General features: G+C 40.3%; 1 protein-coding gene across 1 annotated transcript in view; it reads left to right on the forward strand.

Moving 5' to 3' along the window:
• Positions 1 to 4,901: 4,901 nt before the first annotated feature.
• Positions 4,902 to 22,051, forward strand: part of FBP2 (fructose-bisphosphatase 2) — a 43,976-nt gene continuing 26,826 nt past the window's right edge. Inside the window, exons 1-3 of the mRNA XM_036766663.1 lie at positions 4,902 to 5,191; positions 14,205 to 14,367; positions 18,004 to 18,096. Coding sequence (XP_036622558.1) covers positions 5,022 to 5,191; positions 14,205 to 14,367; positions 18,004 to 18,096 — 426 coding nt within the window. The 5' untranslated portion in view covers positions 4,902 to 5,021. The remainder of the gene's footprint in view (positions 5,192 to 14,204; positions 14,368 to 18,003; positions 18,097 to 22,051) is intronic.

A 22,051-nucleotide genomic window follows, 5' to 3' on the forward strand; every position in this document is an offset into this window, starting at 1 on the left:
TTTCCTGTGAAGAAGAAACAAACACTGGTCCCTCTTCACCAAGAACTTGGATCTAGGAGGGCAGACACTTACATTGCCCATGAATGATTTTTGTAGTGGTTCTAAATCTATTTTATGGCCCTTGAAGAGATCATATCAATAGGCTTTAGTATCAGTTAGGACCCTAGGGGTCTTTGTTATTGATTTAATATGGGACAATAAACCCCATCATCATTACGTGAACTAAAACTAAGGCACCCTAATGTATTTCTTGGCAATGCTAGTGAGTGGTGCAGCAGAGGACTTGCACTTTATATTTTTCTTCTTGCTATTTATCTAGTTTAAAGATAATTCATAGAGGCTGGAGGAAAAATACGAAAAGTATTTTCATACAATATTTTCAATCAATTGCAAATATGTACTTGGGATAGGATAACTTATAGTAAATTTTTTAAATGTTTACACATAAATACAGAAAATTGTTAGTGAAAACAAAGTTACCCAGTGACTTCTTGTGTTTAATTCCATCATTGCTACTACCACTGCTGCTACTGCTCCAGACAGCAAAAAAACACAGGGGCTTCATCAGCCACCACCACACCATCCATATGTGGAAGCATTGGTTACAGCAAGTTTTGAATGCTGTGGATAAGTTCGCTTACCTTGGTGGCGTACTTTCCAGGGATTTACACATTGATAATGAGGTTGACACACACATTGCCAGAGCTAGCTCAGTGTTTGGGAGGCTCTGAAGGAAAGTACGGGAGAGAAGAGGTATTAGGACTACTAAACTGAAGGTCTACAGAGCTGTGGTGCTGGCCTCATTGTTGTGTGCCTGTGAAACCTGGACAGTCTACCAGAGCCATTCCAGGAAACTGAATCAATTCCATTTGAATTGTCTTAGGAAGATTCCGAAGATCACCTGGCAGGATAAGGTACCAAGCACTGAGGTCCTTACTCAAACTAAACTGCCAAGCATTCAAACTGTGCTTGAGTGCAACTCTGATAGGCTGGCCACGTTATCTGAATGCAAACCATATGCTTGCCAAAAAGACTATTTTATGGAAAACTAACGCGGGGCAAGTATTCACATGGTGATCAGAAAAAGTGATACAAGGACACTCTCAAGGTCCCTCTTAAGAACTTTGGAATTGATTTGTGACATGGGAGACACTGGCACAGGACCACTCAGCATGGCATTCCCACATCACAGAAGGCACTGTGCTCTATCAGCAAAGCAGAATTGAAATAGCTCAAAAGAAATGCAAGATACGTGAATTTAGAGAATCCATCCTACATGTTCCCATGGACTATTTGTGCCTGACCTGTGGTAGAACATTCTGAGCTCATGCTGGTCTGATCAGCCACAGTTGGACACACTGAAACTTGACTCTAGCACGGTGATGTCATTTTGGTCCTCTTGGAGAACAAAAGATGACAACCACCAACCAACGCATCCAGACGCTCTTACTTGTCAACCTTTCCATTTTAAAATGGGGATAATTATTTTCAGTATTAAGTATATCTGAAAACACATTTATAGGCTGTTGGGAATAAGATACTGCTTTGGGATTCAGTTGTGTCATTTGTAAAATAAGGTGTTTGACTAGATAATCTTGAAGAGGCATACACATAACAATAATAATATTTACATAGCGCCTGTTGGGAAGTCTCGAGTTCTAGACTTGGAGTCAGGAACATCTCAGTTTGAATCCTGCCTCAGACACTTAGATGCTGTTGTTTGTTCTTCATTCCCAGAGAACCAGACCTCTTACTGTATGACCCTGGGCAAGTCACTTGTCTTATCATCTTAGTTTCCCCTTCCATAAAATGAGTATGAGAATAGCCTCTGCATCACAAGGTTATTTTGAGGATCAAATGAGATGATGTATGTAAAGCTCTTTGTAAACCTTAAAGCGCTTTATAAATGTCGGCTGCTATTAGTATTCACACATTTGAAATTTTAAGGTAGAAATACAAAGAAATCCTTAGGAATGCTTATTTTTTTCTCCTTCCCTCATTCCTCATTGCCCAGCCCCCAGCCCATGATGATACATTTTAGCCTCTATGGCAAGTGGTGGTAGAGGGGCCAGGTGAGATGAGGCTCACCTGGAGTGCACTGTGGGAGGAGGAAGCACACCCTAAGACCTCACAAGGGTTCCAGATCTGCTGAAAGGGAGGATGCATCCTCCTGAAGAAGAGTCCTTCCAAAATAGGGCAGCCTAGAGGGAGCCTGGCAGGGAAACAGAGGAACCCATAATTTCACACACACACACACACACACACACACACACACACACACACACACACACCCCACAGAAAATAAAGCTTAATTATTGAAATAGAGACTTCATTCGCTTCCTGAAGGGCTAAGGGCAGGATCATTGTTTCCCAGACCCCACTGGTCTCCACAATGCTCTTGTCCCTAGAGAGAACATCCTGCAAGGCAGTCCTCAAAGGACACCCTTGTTGTCCATGACTCATTCCTCCCTCTATGGTTTCATCTTCTCCTCCTCTCCCCACCCCATACTGGGCTACAGTAGGCAGGAAAATTTGAGATGCCCGGGGAGGTGGGCAAAGCTTTGTGACATGGGAGGCAGAGGCATCCCCAGAGGGCCAGGCAATCCCTGGGGACTGAAGGGCCATAGCCCTCCTCTGACTTGCCCTAACTGAAACGCCCCTCCTTTTCTCAGGTACCAGATGACCTCTAAACTTCTCATCTTAGGGTAAAGCCCTAGTCATCTCTCACCCTAATTTCAGTTTTCCTGGATGTTCACTGTTTAGGGACATAAAGTGGATTGGCTTAAGAAGAGTAGCTACATCAAAAGAGACTGGGCTCTTTTGGTTAAGAGATGGACTGGGGGAGGGGTGCATAGGAGCTATGGAATGTTGTATATGCTGACAGCTGTAGTTACCATATCAACTGATTTTGTTTTGTTAGAGGCAAAGATTCATCGAGTAGGGGGAAGGGAATGACAGTGATGTCAAAACAAAAGACATCAATAAAAATGAATTTTTAGTGTAAAGGGGAGGGATTGAGGAGTCCTTGAGCAAAATCTAGGAGGTGAATCAACCTTATTACAGAAAGTAGAATTTTGTTTGAAGTCAAGTGATGGCACACAGGCAACTCCTGATTATTGTCTGTCAGGATTACCCCTCCCTGTGGCCTTATGAAAGTAAGGTAGTCAAGTTTTTCATGTTCCAGAACTCCCTCTTTATCTTTCCCCTTGTACTTTCTTCCTTATGTAGTGAAGGGGAGGGAGGATGGGGGTGATGGTGGAGGAATGTCTCCCTCTTGCTCTGTTCTCCACAGGATCAACAGTGATGACATAAAGCAGAGGAGCGTGGCAATGTCCTTACACATAGTCTGTGAGAGGAGTTCTAAGACACAGGTGCCTGAACCGTGATATCCTATGTAACAAGAAGGAGGAATTTTCAATTCCCTAGGCAATGTCATCTTGGAATTGACTGTTTAGCCCAGGGGTGGGAAACCCGCAGCCTTCAGCCCACATGCAACCTTCTAGGTCCTTAAGTGCAGCTGACGGAATCCAAATTTTACAGAACAAATTGGATTCAGTCAAAAGGCTGTATTTAAGAACCTAGAAGGTTGCATGTGGGCTGAAGGCTGCAGGTTCTCCACCTCTGGTCTAGCCCCAGAATAGAGTTCTCCTGGGCAGTATCAGTTTTGGTATTTGCTTCATGAGTAACTCCAAGTTTGAGAATTTAAGTTTGAGTTTGAGAATTTAAACACTGTACTTCAGAGAGAGAGATTTCCTAATACCAAATGCTCATTGAAGAAAGAAATGAACAATCCACATGGTTCTAGGGCAGTGTCCTCCTTGGGAAGCAAAGCCAGTGAGCTACTTGGACATCGAGGTGCCAGTCTGATGGGATAGGGTCTATTTGTTTATCAAGCTTCCTGGGTAAATCTAGCTAGTGCTTCTTAAGCTGTAGGTCATGGGGTTGTGAAAAATTTGGCAACAGTAAAAAATTTCTGCATGCGCAACAACCAAAAATTAACTAAAAATCAAACTTGTAATGAATGTTTCTGGCAGCACTTGCCCATGTTGCATCTGCAGACTGGGTTCTGCACACACAGCATGCGCACTTTGCACTGTGCATGCTCTCAGGCCATGCAATGCCAAAATGCTGCCTAAATGCAAAAAGGGGTTACGAGTGGGAAAAATTAAGAAGTCCTGATCTAGACCACAGGATGGTATTAAAATTCTTGGGGAGACTGTGTAACAATAATAATAATTAATAATAAAAACAGTTAGCAATTCTATAGCACTCTAAGGTTTGTAAAGCACTTTATGTCAGTTGATTCTAAGAACAACACTTCAAGGCAGGTGCTAACGTTATCCTCATTAAACTGAGGCTAGGAGAGGCTTAAGTGACTTACACAGGCTCACACAGATAATAAGTATCTGAGACAGGATTCAAACTCAGGTCTGTCCTGACTCCAAGTCCAACATTCTATCCAACTATACTCCTTAGCTGCCTGTGTGGTACTAGTAATGACAGAGAGTTGTTCCAACAGAAATGCCAGGTTCAGTTCCCTTATGGAGGGAGTTGATAGGTTATTTGCAGGCTTCATGTTTTTGTATTTGTTCATGGGCTCCTTTGAATGTTATACATTCTCTATGGAGAGGAATAAAGACTGTCCCATACTCAATAACCATATTATCCATTGACTGTAGCAGTTGAAGCAGAGCCCAAAGAGAGAAACTCTCCCCCTTCTTGATGGGGGTGGGTGGGAGGTGAGGAGGAAAGAGAGGAACAGAGATAGAGACTAGATAGTGGTTCACATCCTAAACTTGCTCATGTGGCTTGGAAGACATCCAGGCTTAGAGATTCCAAAAGGCATTTCCCTGAGGGCTATTCCAAGGCGTTTACATCACATGGCTTTTCTTGAAAGTGCTGGCATGGCCAGTACATGTTTCTGCTTAGCATTAATAGAGTCAACCGGGAGCTTCAGCGCTTGAAAGAGTAGAAAGATTTCTTGCCCTCAGACAAGAATCATTTGAGATCTCTTGGTCAAAATGGCAGACAGAAGCCCCTTCGAAACAGATATGATCACCCTCACCAGATTTGTTATGGAGAAGGGTCGACAAGCTAAAGGGACAGGAGAGCTAACCCAGCTGCTGAACTCTATGCTGACAGCCATCAAGGCCATCTCTTCAGCTGTGAGGAAGGCAGGCCTCGCCCATCTGTGAGTACTAATGAGAAAAAGAAGCCTGGGGTAGGGTTAGACTCTGACAAGACAAGACTATAAAATAAAGGGTCTCGCGGGGAGATTTTTTTAAAAAGAGAATGCTTCTTTAGGCACAAAATATAAATACTTAAAATTAGTTGTTAGCAAATACAGAAGTCTTTTAAAATATTAACATACATTAAAGCTTAAAACTGCTCTAAGACTTTTGGGACATTCTATTTTTGATAGCAGGGTATAGTAGTGGCCTCAAAGTAAGGAAGACCTGAGTCTAAGTCACCCCTTACACACATTGGCTGTGTGATCCTGGTCAAGTACATTAACCTTTCCATGTCCCAGGCTGGCAACTCTCTGAGACTACCTTGCAGAAGAGTTGTCACTCTATGTTGGTCATGTGACTTTTTCCCACTGGGAATTCCTTAAACTAGTAGTTCTCAAAATGTGGTCCAGTACCTCTGGTAGAGTGGTCCTGAGTCCTTTTCAAGGGATCTGTGAGGTCAAAACTATTTTTATAATAATACAATGTCCTTTTACTTTCTAAAACAATAAATATCAATAAATGTAACCTACAGAAACAAAAGCTCTTGTGAGAATGTAAAGGAATCCTGAGACCAAAAAATTTAAGAACCATTCATTGCCTTCCACAAATGAATCCCCTCTCAACCCAAACATATATGCAAATAGACTTTTCCATATACTGTATGAGAACTTATCTTCTAATAAAGTAATAGGAAAGAAAAGTACATGTCAATAACCACTGACTGTTATTTTGTTTCTTTTTTATTTTTTTTTGGCAGGGCACTTGGGGTTAAATGACTTGCCCAAGGTCACACAGCTAGTAAGTGTGTCAAGTGTCTGAGGCCGGATTTGAACTCAGGTCCTCCTAACTCCAGGGCTAGTGTTCTACTCACTGCACCACCTAGCTGCCCCTGTTATTTTGTTTCTAATGTAAATGTAGTGGGCTGGAATTTTTTTTTTTAAGTGCATTTGCACAAGTGGATTTTCAGATCGAATAAAACAGGCTATGTGGTAGATGTGACTACATGTGATCCTCCAAAAATATGGTGCCCTGTCACTACCCTCAAAGGCTAATGCAAAAAGGAGTTTATGAAGTGATTCACAAATTAATTTTTCAAGATTTCCTTCTTCTGTCATTCTTTTTAATTTCCCTTGACTCATGCTCAAGCAGATTTGTTATTTGTCTCATTTCCTTCTCCAATCTCCAGCCTTTTCTTGTCTTTTTATTTTCTACTGCCATATCAGAAAGTGTAGGGTATGTGTTGAACGGTGTGAGTGGGATGGGATGGAATTCAGAGAGTCATCAATGGATCTTCCTTCTTTCCATCCCTTCTACTTTAATGTCACATGCAGGTTGTCACAAGTTATAAAACTATGAGATGACTTCAGTTCAGTTGTTTGGTTAAAAGAAATGACAGTCTTATGCTTTCTATTTTAATTCTCTGTTTATTAATACAAACGTGCCACTCTATACAAAGGACCCTACTGCTGAAAGATCGCCTTCCATTGTGGAAGGAGCTCAATTTCACATACTTGCATAATGGGGATGGTGACACTTTGAAATGCCAAGTCATAGAGTTTTAATGAGGGAAAAACCCTTCATAAACCTTACATGAGTGGTTTCCCACATTTTTCAATTTTTGCCTTGCTGATTACTTCTCTTAATTTCATTGTCATTCAGTAAGTATAAGGTACCACATTAGGCACTGTCCTTTGGGTCCCAACAAAGAGCTTTCTCTTATTTGCTTTGAAGGACTTGGCTTGGAGTTTGTGATTAAGAGTATTAAAGTATAAGCATTGATCTCATCTGGAATTAAGGAAATCTGCTTACGGTCAGTTAATCTATGATGCTATCTAACCAGCAGGTGGCAGGCATAACCCACGGAAACTAGCCATGGGCTTTCTTGAGAGTTTTGTTTCTTTGCCACTCAGAGAGGATAGCCTTTGCTTTTCATGTCTATATTACCTGCCTATAGCAAATCAGTATATTCTGGTTTAAAATAAATACCTGTAACTTCAGGTCAACCTTCGATTAATAGACCAGGGTGGCAACCAAGGGGACGAGGCAAGTTGGGCGGCACTTATCTGCTGTTGTTTTTTGGATTTTATAATTGATCCTAGAGTCATAGATGTTGTTACTGCTGTTCAGTTGTGTCCGACTCTTCAAGACTCCATTTGGTGTTTTCTTGACAAAGATACTGAAATGGTTTGCCTTTTCCTTTTCCAGTTCATTTTACAGATGAGGAAACTGAGGCAAGCAGGGTTAAATGGCTTGCCCAGGGTCACATAGCCAATAGGCATCTGAGGTCAGATTTGAACTCAAGTCTTCCTGACTCCAAGCCCTGCACTCTATCCACTGAGCCACCTAGCTGCCCAGGATAAGAGGTAGCCACTGGCATATATCAAGTGGGACAGTGACATAGTCAGATCTGAACTTTAGCAAGATTGCTTTGGCAGCTGAGTGGAGGATGGACTGGGGTGGGGAGAGACCTGAGGTGGAAAAACCAATCAGAAATCTATTATAAAAGTCCAAATGTTAGGTGATGAGGGCCTATGCTGGAGATGCAACTGTGTCAGAGATAAGAAGATGTATATGTGCGATTTGGGAAAGGTAGAAACAATTGGAATTGGCAAGAGATTTTATATGTGGGGTGAGTGAGAGTGAAGAGTTGAGGGCGACATTTAGGTTGTAAGCCTGGGTGACTAAGGGGATGGAAAATTAGGAAAAGAGGAGGGGTTGGATGGGAGTGGGGGAGGGATAATGAGTGCTGCAATTTTGCGCAGGAAAACATTTTTGCAAGACTTAAGATCACTGGTCAATGCAATTGACCAATCACTGCTCTAGATTTAGAAGACTGATAGCTAACCATGCTCCCGATTTCTTGGCAGAAAGATGATGGACTGCAGGCACATAATGAGACATACATTTTCAGACATAGCCAATATGTGAATTTCATTTGCTTGACAATACTCATTGTGATAATGGAGGGCTTCAGTTTGGAGGGTGTATTGGGTAAGTGGGTAGTGACGATGATTTTAAGAAAAGAAGAAACATGTCAATGAAATATTAAAAATACAAAGAAGAGAGAAATTCAGGAGACACAAGTAAGCAAGATAGTTTTGTTATTGTCAAGTGAAATTTAATGTTCTCTTAAAGTAGGAAGTCTTAACCGTTTTTGTATTGTAGGCCGCTTTGGTGGTCTAGCGAAGCCTATGCTTCTCAGGATAATGTTTTTAAATGCATAAAGTAAAATACAGAAGATTAAGAAGGAAACCAGTTGTACTGAAATACAGTTATCAAAAGACAGCAATAAAATAATATATGTAAATATGTTTGTGTATGTGTATATATATATACACACACGTGTACATATATGTGTGTACACACACACACACACACACACACAAATGTATCCTGTTCTAGTGCCTTGCCACAGTGAGGAGGTCACCTGGGTTTTCAAAATCTTTTATCAAATTGCAAACTCTGATCACTGAAAAGATTTCAAGGAAGTGTGCAGTGATGGTGCTCTGCAGACCAGTCTAGCTATATTTAGAAAGGCTTATCATCAAGTAGATAGCAAAAGAAGAGATATTTCCACTATAAAAATTCATGAAGACTATCTACCATGTCACAGTGGGGGCTTCAAACTGAATTAGTATGGGTACTCCCTACATGGAAGAAATTACAGATCCTTGAAAAATTGAGGTATTTAAAATGTTTCATAAAAAATACAGACAGCTCACATACCCCATTAAGATTTGCCCAATGGAAAGACAACTAGGTTTAGAGGAAGGTTCTTAGTGTATTGAGTGGACCTTCTACAACAGCAGCTCTCAATGTGTGCTCTGAGGACCTCCTACGTGTTCCCCAGATCCTTTCAGGAAGACTATAAGGTCAAAACTATTTTCATAATCACACTAAGACATTATTTGTCTATTAAAATACTCCCTCCCTTTTCCAACTGCATATCTGGGTGAGGTCAAATTTTCTTCATATACTTCAACCAAAACAACAGTTGGCAACAGATTTAACATAGAAGCAGATAAATTTGGCTATTCTATTCTGTTGTCCTGCTTCTGTTCTAAATCTATATTATCCTATTCTAATTATATTATTTCTATTATACCAGACATTAAAGAGATTTGTAAAAATTATGTAAGACAATATTACTTCTCACTAAATATTTTTGTTTTAGAAAATGTATTTATTTTTATAAAATGTGGTATTTTTCACATGTAATGGGTTTATTATTATTTAAAATGAATTTCGTACATCATGGAATCTTAAGACTAGAGGTAGAAGGGACCTCGGAGGTCATCTGGTCCAACCCCATCTTCCTACAGATGAAAAAACTGAGGCCCAGATCTGGGGCAGGTAAACCTGTACAAATTGCTGTGGCCCGGTGCAGTCCAGAAAGGAGCCTAGGACCCAGCTGTGTCACGTATGTTTTTACCTTTTGCAGTAATGTCATTACTTGTCTATTGTTTTTGACATCCATTGTAAAATCAGTGAATTTCAAAGAAAATAATAATGATATGTAAAGTTATATCAACTATCAGCCAATATTTTTTCATCTACCAAAGAAATGCGAATGACACATCAAGAACAGAATATAGTTACATTTAATGTAAACCTTAATAATGTTGTTATTGTTCAGTCCCTTTTCAATCATGTCTGACTTTCTTGACCCCATTTGGGGTTTTCTTGGCAAAGATACTGGAGTAATTTTCCATTTACTTGTCCAGCTCATTTGACAGATGAGGAAACTGAGGCCCACAGGGTGAAGTGACTTGCCCAGGGTCACTCAGCTAGTAAGTGTCTGAGGTCAAATTTGAACTCAAAAAGATGAGTCTTCCTGACCCCAGGCTCATCATCATATCCACCACGCCATCTAGCTGCCCCATGAGATACACACACACACACACACACACACACACACACATATGTGTCTGTTCTGTTACATACATGTATATATGAGTGTATTATATCAATATGTATATATGAGTGTATCTGTATGTATGTGTATGTGTATATATATGTATATATATATACATACATATATATATATAAATATATATATATATATATGTATATATATATGTATATTGGACTTACTCTTCTAACCCACACATGCACTCATACATCTAATCCCTGGAATGTAAATGGTCACCCTCTCCAGGTTCTAGTGCTATCCCTAAGGGGCAGTAGGGGTCTTTCAACGCTATCAACTTCTCCCATTCCAGGGTATTCTTTCCAAAATCCATTGCCCAGTGACAATATCTCCTTAATATAACCGATGCCTATTAAAACGAATTAACTTTTACCGAAAGACTTACTGAAAAGAGATAGCAAGAACCAAAGTATGAAACCATTCCCCTGAGCCAGGGCACATTGCCATCTTGGTCTCTAGGGACAGCTGGCTTGAACTTAAAACATTTGTTATAAGCATTTCCACCACCCAGTCCACTGGCCGGTGTAGATACGGATGAGTCACTCCGAACGGCAAAGGACCCAATGTCTCGACTGTCAGGTCAATCCGCTTCTGGAACAGATCCCACAGGTGTTCCTCACTGGGCTCTACTGCACAAACCCTATTATGGACTTGAGCTCCTGCAACTCTGGTGGTTCTTCTAAACTTTTAAAACTCAGTCATAGCTTGGTCCTGTCTATTTCCTACATTCGTTTACCTAAGAGGAGGAAAAAAATGAAACATAACAGAGCCAGAAACCCAACGCTATGTGTTCAAGGCTACCTAGAAGCCTGAGTTGGGAGATAAGGGATGGAGCCTTCTTTCTCCCCATCAGAAGGCTTACACATTCCTGCCCCCCTCCCATAATTACCACCATGAAAATGGACCCTGATCTGGCTAGTTTTGTGTTTTCTGTATTCACACTCAGTTCTGGTTCAGTAGCCAGTCAAAAGGTTTTTCTTTGCCACTTAGTAAGCAGGTATGAAACAGTCACAGAATCCTTGTGCAGGCTCTGAACCAAAAGCAGAGATCTCCATTATGTTGTTGTTCAATGTTCAACTCTTTGTGACCCCATGGACCACAGCACTCCAGGCCCTTCTATTCTTCTCTATCTCTCAAAGTTCCTCCAAGTTCATATTCATCGTTTCCATTATCACATTTATCCATTGCATCCTCTGCCATCCTTTTTCCTTCAATCTTTCCCAACATCAAGGTCTTTTCCGATGAGTCCTTTCAAGCCAAAGTATTTAAGCTTCAACTCCAGTGTTTGACCTTCCAGTGAATTAGCCTGAATCAATTTCTTTGGGTATTAACTTATGTGACCTCCCTGTTGTCCAAGGGACTCCCAAAAGTCCTCTCTAGCACCACGGTTCAAAAGTGTTAGTTCTACAGTGTTCAGTTTTCCTTATAATCCAAGGTTCATAGCCATGCATCACTACTGGAAAAACCATTGCTTTTACTGTACAGACCTTTGTCAGGAAGATGATGTCCCTGCTTTTTAGAATGCTGTCCAGATTTACCATAGCATTCCTTCTAAGGAGCAAATGTATTCATTTCATGGGGCAGTTGCCATCTGCAATGATCTTTGAGCCTAAGAATATAAAACCTGACAATGCTTCCATTTCTTCTCCCTCTGTTTACTAGAAAGTGATGCAACCAGTTGCAACATCTTAGTTTTTTGTTTTTTTTAATAATACGATTCGAGCCAGCTTTTATAATCTCCTCTTTCACCCTCATCAAGAGGCTTCTTAATTCCTTCTCGCTTTCTGCCATCAGAGTGGTATTGTCTACATGTCTGAGATCATTCATATTTTTCCTGGCAACCTTAATTCCACTGGATTGGAAAAGATCAGTTTATGTCCCAATTCTAAAAAAAGGGCAATGCCAAGGAATGTTCAAATGACCAAATAATTGCCCTCATTTCACATGCCAGCAAGGTTATGTTTAAGATTCTGCAAGCTAGTTTTCAGTAATGTGTGAACTGAGAATTACCAGAAGAGAAGGCTGGTTTTTGAAGAGGTAGAGGAACCAGAGATAAAATTGCCAATATTTGCTGAATCATGGAAAAAGCAAGGGAGTTCCGGAGAAATATCCACTTCAGCTTCACTAACTACACTGTGTAGATCACAACAAAACGTGGCAAGTCCTCAAAGAGATAGAAGTACCAGATCATCCTACTTATCTCTTGAGTAATCTGTAAACAGGCCAAGAGGCAACAGTCAAAATTGAACATGGAACAACCAACATATTGGTTTAAGATTGGAAAAGGAGTACGACAAGATTGTATATTGTCACCTTATTTATTTAACTTATATGCAGAGTATATCATGCAAAAGGGGAAATTAAGGTTGCCAGGAGAAAGCTCAACAATCTCAGGTATTCAGACCTTCACTATACATGATGATACACTCATAGAAGAAGGCTCATTGTGGCAACAATTCAGCTAGCAGCTGCTGTGGGGGTGAAAGACCAACACAAGCCCAACAAGGATGCTGCCAGCATAGGTTCTTTTGATCTGTTTTACCAAGGAAAGTAGCATTAAGGGGTTAACAATCTTATTTCAATCCAACATACAAATATCATTCACTTAGTTCAGCACCCTGAACTTCAGAGCAAATACAAACAAATTACAAAGATACATTATAAACAGACCAAATACAATTCATAGTTACCAAGAAACCAACATCTGAGTTCAGGAGCTGGGGAGCTCATAACGACAGCTGGCCCAGAGTCATGCGTCACTCCTCCTATGGCTCAGAACACCAAGCAAATAGCTCTGTTCTCTTTTTATGCACTCTTTAGCCGTCATCAAATGTCATCTGAGCGACCAGAACTTAGGCTCTTACTATTGGCTCTGGTCTCCGCAACTCCCCTTAGGCTTCACGGCCACATAGGTTCAGCACCTAGTAATTGGGGGTTTGGGCCTGGTGCTTTGTACTTAGTAAGACTCAATCAAAGAGACTTAATTAATTTATCATTCTAAAACAGTAAAAAAGTCCCAACTTAATTGATATTACACTCATCAAAACCATCATGTAGGTTGGCCACAGGTAGAAACTATTATACGTACTTTCAGAACTGGGTTCCCATTGGTTAATTTCCCATTATACACAAATACCTATGTATCTATATATGTTTGTATATTATTCACATGTATGAATATGTACGCACATGTATATATATATATAATTTCCCACCTGAACATTTCTGAGTACTTTTGACTCTATGAGCATTTACTTTTGCAGTATGTCAATATAGTCTCCTGTGCAGTCATAACTTTACTAAATCAATTGTTTTTTAAATGTAACTTTTTATGAATAAAGTTTCAACCTGGGCAAAATTTTTTAATTATTCTGTAATTACAAGAAGTTAAAGGGCCTACATATGCATGTTTTATAAAAAGATAGTTTTTCTTTTAAAATATTTGTTTTTTCTCTTAATTATCAGATAAATAAGACTGTGTCAAAATTCCAAAAATTTTAAATTTGACATTCTAATGAAAAATAAAAAGCAAAAAATATTTCATGAGTAGTTAATTCTAAATATGGTGCATTATAAGAGTGTTTAAATTAGAGAAAAGTTGCAATTGACAAGTATTTACTGCCATGTAGATTTTTAATAATATGATATATGTGATTTTGATTTAAATTTTTTGTGTTCCTTAAATTTATACTTTAATATGTTCTTTAAAAATAACTTTTTATTTTCTCATTTTCTATATGCATATATGGCATATTTATTTTTGTTTTTCCATATCAGTAGAAATACTGTGTAAAGATTTTTATCTCTTCTTCTTTCTCACCTCTTCCCTTTTCTCCTCTCGCTAGTTTTCTGTCCTTGAAGAGGGTTCAAACTTTTTTAAAAAAATTTCAATAGAGCCCAGAAAGATTAAAAGCCACAAAAGTAAGGAGTATCAGGGGGCAGGATTCGAACCTAAGTCTAGTCCTTTGGTTTCAAAGCCAATGCTTTTTCATGATACAATGTATTGAATCCTTATATTACATCTGTGTTTTCAATCTTCTTAGGTATGGAATTGCAGGAACTCTCAATGTGACTGGCGATGAAGTCAAGAAGTTAGATGTATTATCCAATTCCCTGGTTATTAACATGCTCCAGTCCTCCTACAGTACCTGTGTCCTAGTCTCAGAAGAGAATAAAGAAGCTATTATTACAGATAAAGAGAAGAGGGTTTGTATATTCAAATGCCCCTAACTCTTTCCTTGTCTGGGCTTGGGATGGTGTTCTCCAGTTGATCAGCAGATGGTGGTATCGCACTGGTCTTTGGGTTTGTTGTTTTCTGCTTTTAAAGTTTATGGGGTTGGGTAATTAGATAAACCATAGCTGGAAAACAACTCATCCAGGAATTTAGACGGGGGTGATTTACTGAAACTCTTATTACTCACTAAGCGACAAGAGAACCAGTAAAGCAGGACTATATGTATGCCTTTGTTACCCTGTCATGGACAGGCATGTAGGGATCTTAGGGCAGATGATCAGTCTGAGTTAAGGAACATGGGGGAGGGGTGGAATACGGGATCATATGGGAAAGTTTAGTTACCTTCTCCCCCTTCCCCTCAAAACATACAAACAAAGCACGCTGCAGTGAGGTGTTTCTGGAGGCCTGAGATTTCTTTGTAGTGGGCAGGTGGGAGGGGGTGGGGGTTCTTATCCTTTTTTGTGTCATAAACTCCTCTGGCAGTCTGGTGAATAGAACGGTCCCCTTCTCAGAATAATGATTTGTTGTCTAGATTCATAACTGGAGGAAATGCTAAATTACAGTTAGAGGCCAGTGAAAACAGAGATGCATTTTTTTTTTTAATTTTCACCCTCTAAGTTCATGAACACCCTGAAGCTTATGGAGTCCAAAGTAAATTGCTTGTTTTTGTAAGCCCGAAAGTTTTCCTTAACAAAAAGTGATCAGAGGCAGACTTCCCCCCGTTATAGGTTCATTTTATATTCTTTTCTTTCCTCTTTCTTCCTCTGGCTTTTGGCCCTTTTACTGCGAGTCAAGCATTCACTTCTTCTCCTTGTGCCCCAGCTAAGATATTGGGCTAGGATAAAGGAAGGAGGTGGTCAACAGGATGGATGACAGTGTCAAGCTAAAAAGAGGATCTCTAAATGTTAGATCAATGGACGAAATCTTAGCAGATGAAATTTAATAGAGACAACTGTCAATCCCTATACTTGGATTTTAAAAAATAAACTTTGAATGCACAAAATAGGACAGAATAGCAAAATAACTGCTTACATGAAAAAAAATTGGGCTGGGGTTAGCAGACTGCAGCTTCCACATGAGTCACTAGTAAGGCAGGAAAGGGAGGAATGATATTTATTATCAACTATGTGTCAGATACTATGCTAAGTGATTTAAAAATATTATCTTATTGGACCTTCACAACAACAACAACCCTCTGAGGCAGGTGCTAGTGTGACATGACACAAGAGTGACATAATACATAAAAAACCTAATTCAACCTTGGGCCATATGGTCCTGAAAATGGGAGATGATTGTTCTACTGTTCTCTGCCCTGGCCCATGCCCTCTGTACTGTTCTGCTTTGGATACTTTATCTTGCCACAACCTTGGAGAAGCACATTTCATTCTTGCTAAATGTTCTCACAGGACATTAATTCTATTTATATTACCAACTTATGTCCATGAATCATGATTCTCAGTCCTGCTATCAATCAAACCGAAGCAAGAAACAAACTGGAGGCTGAATATGATATATGTGTATTTCTGTGCAAAAAATACACCAAGAAAAAATTGTGTCAAGTTAACAGGAATTTATTAAAAACCTGCTATGACAGGTACCATGATAATTACTGGGGATACAAAGAAAGGCAAAGGACAACTACTGCTCTCAAGGAACTCATAGTCTTTTAGGGGAGCTATGTACAAACAAGATATAGACAGAATAAATTGGGGAGCAATCCCAGATGGAAGGCACTAGGATTTAGGAGGACTGTGAATAAATCTGTTGAAAGGAAAAAGAATTACGTGTCTCACTAGTTTATTTAACTGTTCTGATAGACGTTGAACAACTTTGGTTTATTAAAAATCTTGTTATGCATTCAATAGTTTTCTTTATGAACAATTGATGACTCTATTTATTTCTTGTACATGCTTGGTGAACTCTAGAATTCATTTGCTTTCATGTTGAACGGGGGTAGGTGAAGGTTTTCTGAAAGCTGGGGAGTATGGAGACCAAAAAAGACTGGGCAGACTTGTCGAAGGATTCTTAAGTCAGCATTAGTTAGACTAGGCAGCCTCTAGGGTACCCTCCAACTCTGAGATTCTGCAAGATACTAGCAGATTGAAGGCAGCATGGTGTAGTAGAAGAAGCACTGAATCTGAGATTGGAGAGACCTAGATTTTAGCTCTGCCTTTCTGCTAACTAGCTCCATGACCCCACATAAGTCACTTTCCCTTGGGGGGGCCTCTATTTCCACATCTGTAAAATGAGGAGGTTGGATTAGAATGGCCTTTAAGGTTCTGCCTAATTATGTCATTGTATGATTCCGAGAGACAGAAATCTCTGATCTTTGAGTGGGCTTCCAGTTTTGACACGCCACGCCATGATATTCTGTTGCATATGGGGAAGATCACTGAACAAAGAACCAAGAGACCTAGGTTCTTGTTCTTCCTTTGCCACTTACTTGATGTGTGACCTTGGGCAAGTCACTTAATTTCTTTGGGCCTCAATTTTCTCTTCTGCAAAATAAGGGATTTTGAATTAATGATCTCTCATGTTCCTTCTGGATCTAATATCCTGACTCATATCCATATTAGAAGGATGGTCTCTAAGTAGAGTTGTAAAGTAGATAAAGCTTTTCTTTGGCAAACTCTTCCTACGTTCTTCCCCTACCCCTTCACATACACTTCCCTAGACACATTTCAGTTATCCTGTGTAGGGACTATTCATTTACTCTTGACCCAGTGCTGCCCTCCCACCTTTCAGGCTCCCAGTTAATCAGAGCTCTCCTCTAGGGAATTCTACTCTAGTTCATCTACCTCAATCAAAGGGTCCCACTCTCCCCTAGCAACCAGTTCAGTTGCTGCCATGCTCTGTTCTTCTATTGAAAACCACCTGTCCAGTAACTCATCCTTAAGTCCAAGTCTCTTATGCCTTCCCAGGTAAGTAATCTGAAAAAAAAAAAAAAACAACAACAAAAAACCCAACACTTTAATCTATGATAGCATGCTAATGAGAAAGAACTGTAGAACCTGAGGTGATTACACATATATACAGTAATCGTGGCCTTTTGGGCACAACACTCCCACCTCTTTTTGTCTGACCCAAAGGAGTGACTTTAAAGGTAGGAGGAGGAAGGGTGGTGCAACAGTGGACTGGTGGGGGTAGATATTTTGATGCAGGAAGGGCCTTGCCCCTTTGTAGGCAGCCACCTACACTGCTTATAGATAGGGCTGGCCCTGGGTACCAAGATTCAAATACACTGGCCCCACACCCTCCTTATGTAATGGGACCTCTTTGATAATGAAATTCTTTTCATTTAAGTCATTTTTTGGAAGGAAGATTGGCCGGTGGAATTAAAAACAGGTGCAAGTTCAGCAGGCAGATTTCCGTTCAGCGGAAACTTACCACCCACACGGGACTCCCCTCTAAAATCTCCCCATAGGTGTTCAAACAGAACCTGAGTGACGGGAGATGTTGAAGAGGAGATTTTTGTGTGGGTTGGGTAAACTCAGTGACCTCCGGGATCCTTTCCGATGTCACTACAGACATCAGTCATGCGGTGTTTGTGATTGTTTTGTGTGTACAAGCAGACGTTTAATTGCATGTTATTATCTCTACTCATTCAGGGTAAATACGTGGTCTGCTTCGATCCACTAGACGGCTCCTCCAACATTGACTGCTTGGCATCTATAGGAACTATATTTGCAATCTACAGAAAGGTATGTGTCTGCGTGTAAGACTTCCTTATCTTTGAGGTCAAGTAGGAAACATCTGCGACTAACAGGAGATCTAGCTTGTTCCAGATCAGCACTTTCCAAGTGGAAATTGTCTCACTTGAAGGAAAAAAAAAAAGGCTGGGTTGAAGTTCAGCTTATTTTAATACTTGATTTTAGTGGCTCTCATAGTTAAAAAAAAAAAAGAAAAGGTACCTCTCAAAGATGTATAACTCCAAACGGAAGAAGTGTTGTATTTGCTAAGTCATCATGCTCATTATCCCTCAATTATGCGGTTAAAATTCAGCTAGTCAGCAATCCTCTTTCTTGAGGTCAATCGGTTGTTCTTGCAAAGGAATCAGAAGGTGTCACATTTTTAGCAAATGGTTTCAAACCCACTGGAACACTTTGTTTCTGTTTCCATTTTCCACGTGTGCAGATAAGAGTCTTAAAAGCAGTAGGCAGCATTTTGGGCAAAAAAAAAAAAAGCTTAGTTTTATAAAATGTGTTGCTCAAAGCTTCCTACTATCATTAACTAATATCTCAATGCACAATAAATCTGTGTTTCCAATAATCCGGATAATTTTGAATTTTTTGACGGACTTCTTGTTGGATCTGGTTCTATTATTACTTTTCTTTGGCTATGTGATAGAAGAGGAGCTCGTATTAGAAGGATCAGTTTAACAGAACATTTTTAGTACTGTCCTCAATCTGTGGTTGCTTTGCAAAATCTTTTAAAGCCAGTCATCTATTTTGTAAATAATTTCTATAATCCATAAATGCACTTAACCAGGTACAAGAAAGTTGTAATGAGTCACAACATGCTTAAAGTAAACTAAAGAGTGCAACATGGTTCACTCCTCTGCAACAATGGACTCCCCCTTGTTTCCCACTTGTTTATGGGATGTGCTATGTGACTTTCTGGTGTACAAACTGAATGACAGAGCCATGGTCAATCTAGACAGTAAATTAAATAGCTTAATTCCGTTCCCTTTTATGGTCAAACAGGGACTTCTGAAAAATAAAATGTAAAAAAAAAATTTTAAAAAACATAATGCTTCCAAATTTCAGTCATGGGATTCAAGTAAATTTCCTAGAAAATGTGATTGTCTAGTATCAAGTAATTATAGCAAGCTAGCCACCTCCAGCCTTCCCAGATTTTGCTAGAGAATCAGCAAGATCCACCTCCACCTCCAAAAAAAAATACAAATGAAAACAAAACGTTCTGTTAATATAAAAGCAACCAAGGTTCAAGTAATAATTTTTTAAAATGGAGTCCAGCAATGATCATAATACAAAAATGTGTATGTAGGGCCAACTCTATTTTTGTAAGAAGGGAAACAGAGAAAAGACAGGCTTCTTTCTAAAGGGAGCCTGGAGAAGGGGCCGTCTACCCTAAGACAAAAGGGAGAATGAGAGGAGGGGCGGCTTGGAGGAGCTAAACCTTGGGTGTGGCTTTTAAAAAGGATCTGAACCCATAGCATCCCTCTTCTGCGAACTTTTTTTTTCTATGCCCCCACCACCATAGTCATCACTTGACTATGATTCTGACCTTTGCTGCTGCAGCCCTGCTCCGTTGTTGTAGCCCCTGCTTCTCATGGCTCTGTGAAAGATTAGAGCTGACTGTAGCTGTCGAAGCCTCTGCATCTTTTCCCTATAGTTGCTGCCAAAGCATTGCTAGTCTCACCAGCAGGGTGGATATTTTCATTAGACACGTAGTCTTTTTCACCTCTGCACAGTGCCTCTGGATGGGGTGAAACTCAACAGTATGTCCTGTCTGTGATGGAATCCCCCTTCTTAAACTTTAAAGAGGTTTTTTAAAAACTTTTTCTGGATTCCAGGTCATTGTCAACTACATTTCCTTTTAAACCTCTGACAAATAGCTTCTTCACCTTAAGCATGAGTACCAGGGTAGGCAGAATCCTTCTTTAGTGTCATTGTGTTGCTGTCTAAGAAGTGACATGAGGCAGCCCTGGAACATTGGCCTTCTCCACATTGGAGCAGGCCTTAGAGCTGAATCAGCAGTATCACTCTGTTTTGGGTGTTCACCAACACTACATAAGTCATCAGCATCCTGAAGAGCCCCCATAAGCTAGACTTATCCATTTGTGCGTCGAAGCCACTGATAAACACTTTATACTATGGTAAGGATTTCATCTGTCCAGCCTTGGCTTTCTCATTACATTTATAACCTTGTCTTCCTACTTGCATGTAGTTGTATTTCAAGGGTGCTGCTAAGGGGATTTCAGGCAGGCATGCAGCGATCATTTATTGAACACTTGCTGTGTACCAAGCACTGTACTAACCACTAGGTATAGAACATAAGGTAAAAAAAAAAAATCCAGACTCTGCTCTCAAGAAGCTCACAGTCTAATAGGGAGACAGCATGCGAACAACTACATACAAACAAGCTATGTACAGGATAAATTGGAGGAAATCTTAGAGAGAAGAGATTTTCTCTAGGGGGAATCAGGAAATAATCCTTATAGAAGGTGGTGTTTTAGCTGGGACTTGAAGGAAGCCAGGGAAGGCAGGAGACAGAGATGCAGAGGAGAGAATTCCAGGCTTGAGTATAGCTAATGAAAATGCCCAGAATTAGAGGGGATAGAACCTACTATGTGCCAGGCACTCTTTTTTACAAATATTATTTCATTTGATCCTGAGGTAAGGGCTACTGCTGTCTCCATTTTACAGTTTAAGGGATGAGAGTCTTGCATAAGGAATAGCAAGGAGGCTGGAAAAGGCAGGAGGGGACTAGGTTTCAAAAGGCTCTGAATGCCAGAGAATTTTATATTTGATCCTGGAAGTGATGGATAGCTGCTTAAGTTTATTGAATTGGGAGTGGAGGGTGGGCAGGAGACATTGTCAAACCTGTGCTTTCGGAAGATCAGTTTGACAGCTGAGTAGGGGATGGCCTGGATTGAAGAGAGACTCGTGGGGGGAGATATAACAAAAGGTTGTTCCAGAAGTCTGGCTTTAAGGTGATTTCCTTATTTTTATTCTAATTGGGACTTAGCACGACAACAGCATCCCAAGCAAACTTGGTAAGGTGTGGGGGTGGAGGCAGCAAAGTGGAAGGCAGGGGCTAGATATACATGAAGAGCAGGAGAAATGGCTGGAGTGGACAGTGCCCAAGGAAGCAGTTGTGGCAAGTAGAAGACAGGACAGAAAAGCCACCATCTAAGCAGGAGTGGAGTAGAAGAGATGAGATCACCAGTACAGACTCTGGCACCTCTAGGAGTGTGTGGAAGGATTCTATTTCCTGCACTCACTTGGAGGGAAAGACCCAAGGCTGGTGAATCCTCACTTCTTTCTCTCTTCCTCTTTCTTTGTGGGAGAGCTATGATTATAGGCAGGAGTGAGCCAGCTGTTTTGGAAATGGATCTGGTATGAGATATGACAGGTTGGCCATTTTTCTTCTCCACTGTCTTCAAGAACATGGTTTGAGGAAAACAAGGCCTCCAGAGGGACAGAATAGAAAGTTACACCCGAAGGAAAGATCTAGGAAGGAGTAGTGCCACCCTTGTGAAGATGGGATCAGAAGAATGGGGAGATAGCTCCCGAAGGGGAGGAGCAAGGTGATGGCAAAAGCTGCATTCTTTTCCCTTGGGAACTGCTAGCCCTCCTTACCAACAGAACAACTGTCCCTCCTCCAGGCCATTATATTGCACTGGCAGTATTTTCATCTGAAGGATTATTCCATGTGTCTATTTGGTTAAGGGCTCTTTACTGGTAATATACATAGCAGCACATCAGATCCATAAGCAAGTGCAGACTGAGGACATAATGGCTTGTTAAAACCCTCAACTTGTTTTGTTCAGTCATTTCAGTGGTGTACAACTCTTTGTAATCCCATTTGGGGTTTTCTTGGCAAAGATACCAGAATGGTTTGCTTCTTCAATTCATTTTATAGATGAGGAACTAAGACAAACAGGGTTAAGTAATTTGGCCTGGGTCAAAC

The sequence above is a fragment of the Trichosurus vulpecula genome, chromosome 1, assembly GCF_011100635.1.
Source record: "Trichosurus vulpecula isolate mTriVul1 chromosome 1, mTriVul1.pri, whole genome shotgun sequence".
Taxonomy (NCBI): domain Eukaryota; kingdom Metazoa; phylum Chordata; class Mammalia; order Diprotodontia; family Phalangeridae; genus Trichosurus; species Trichosurus vulpecula.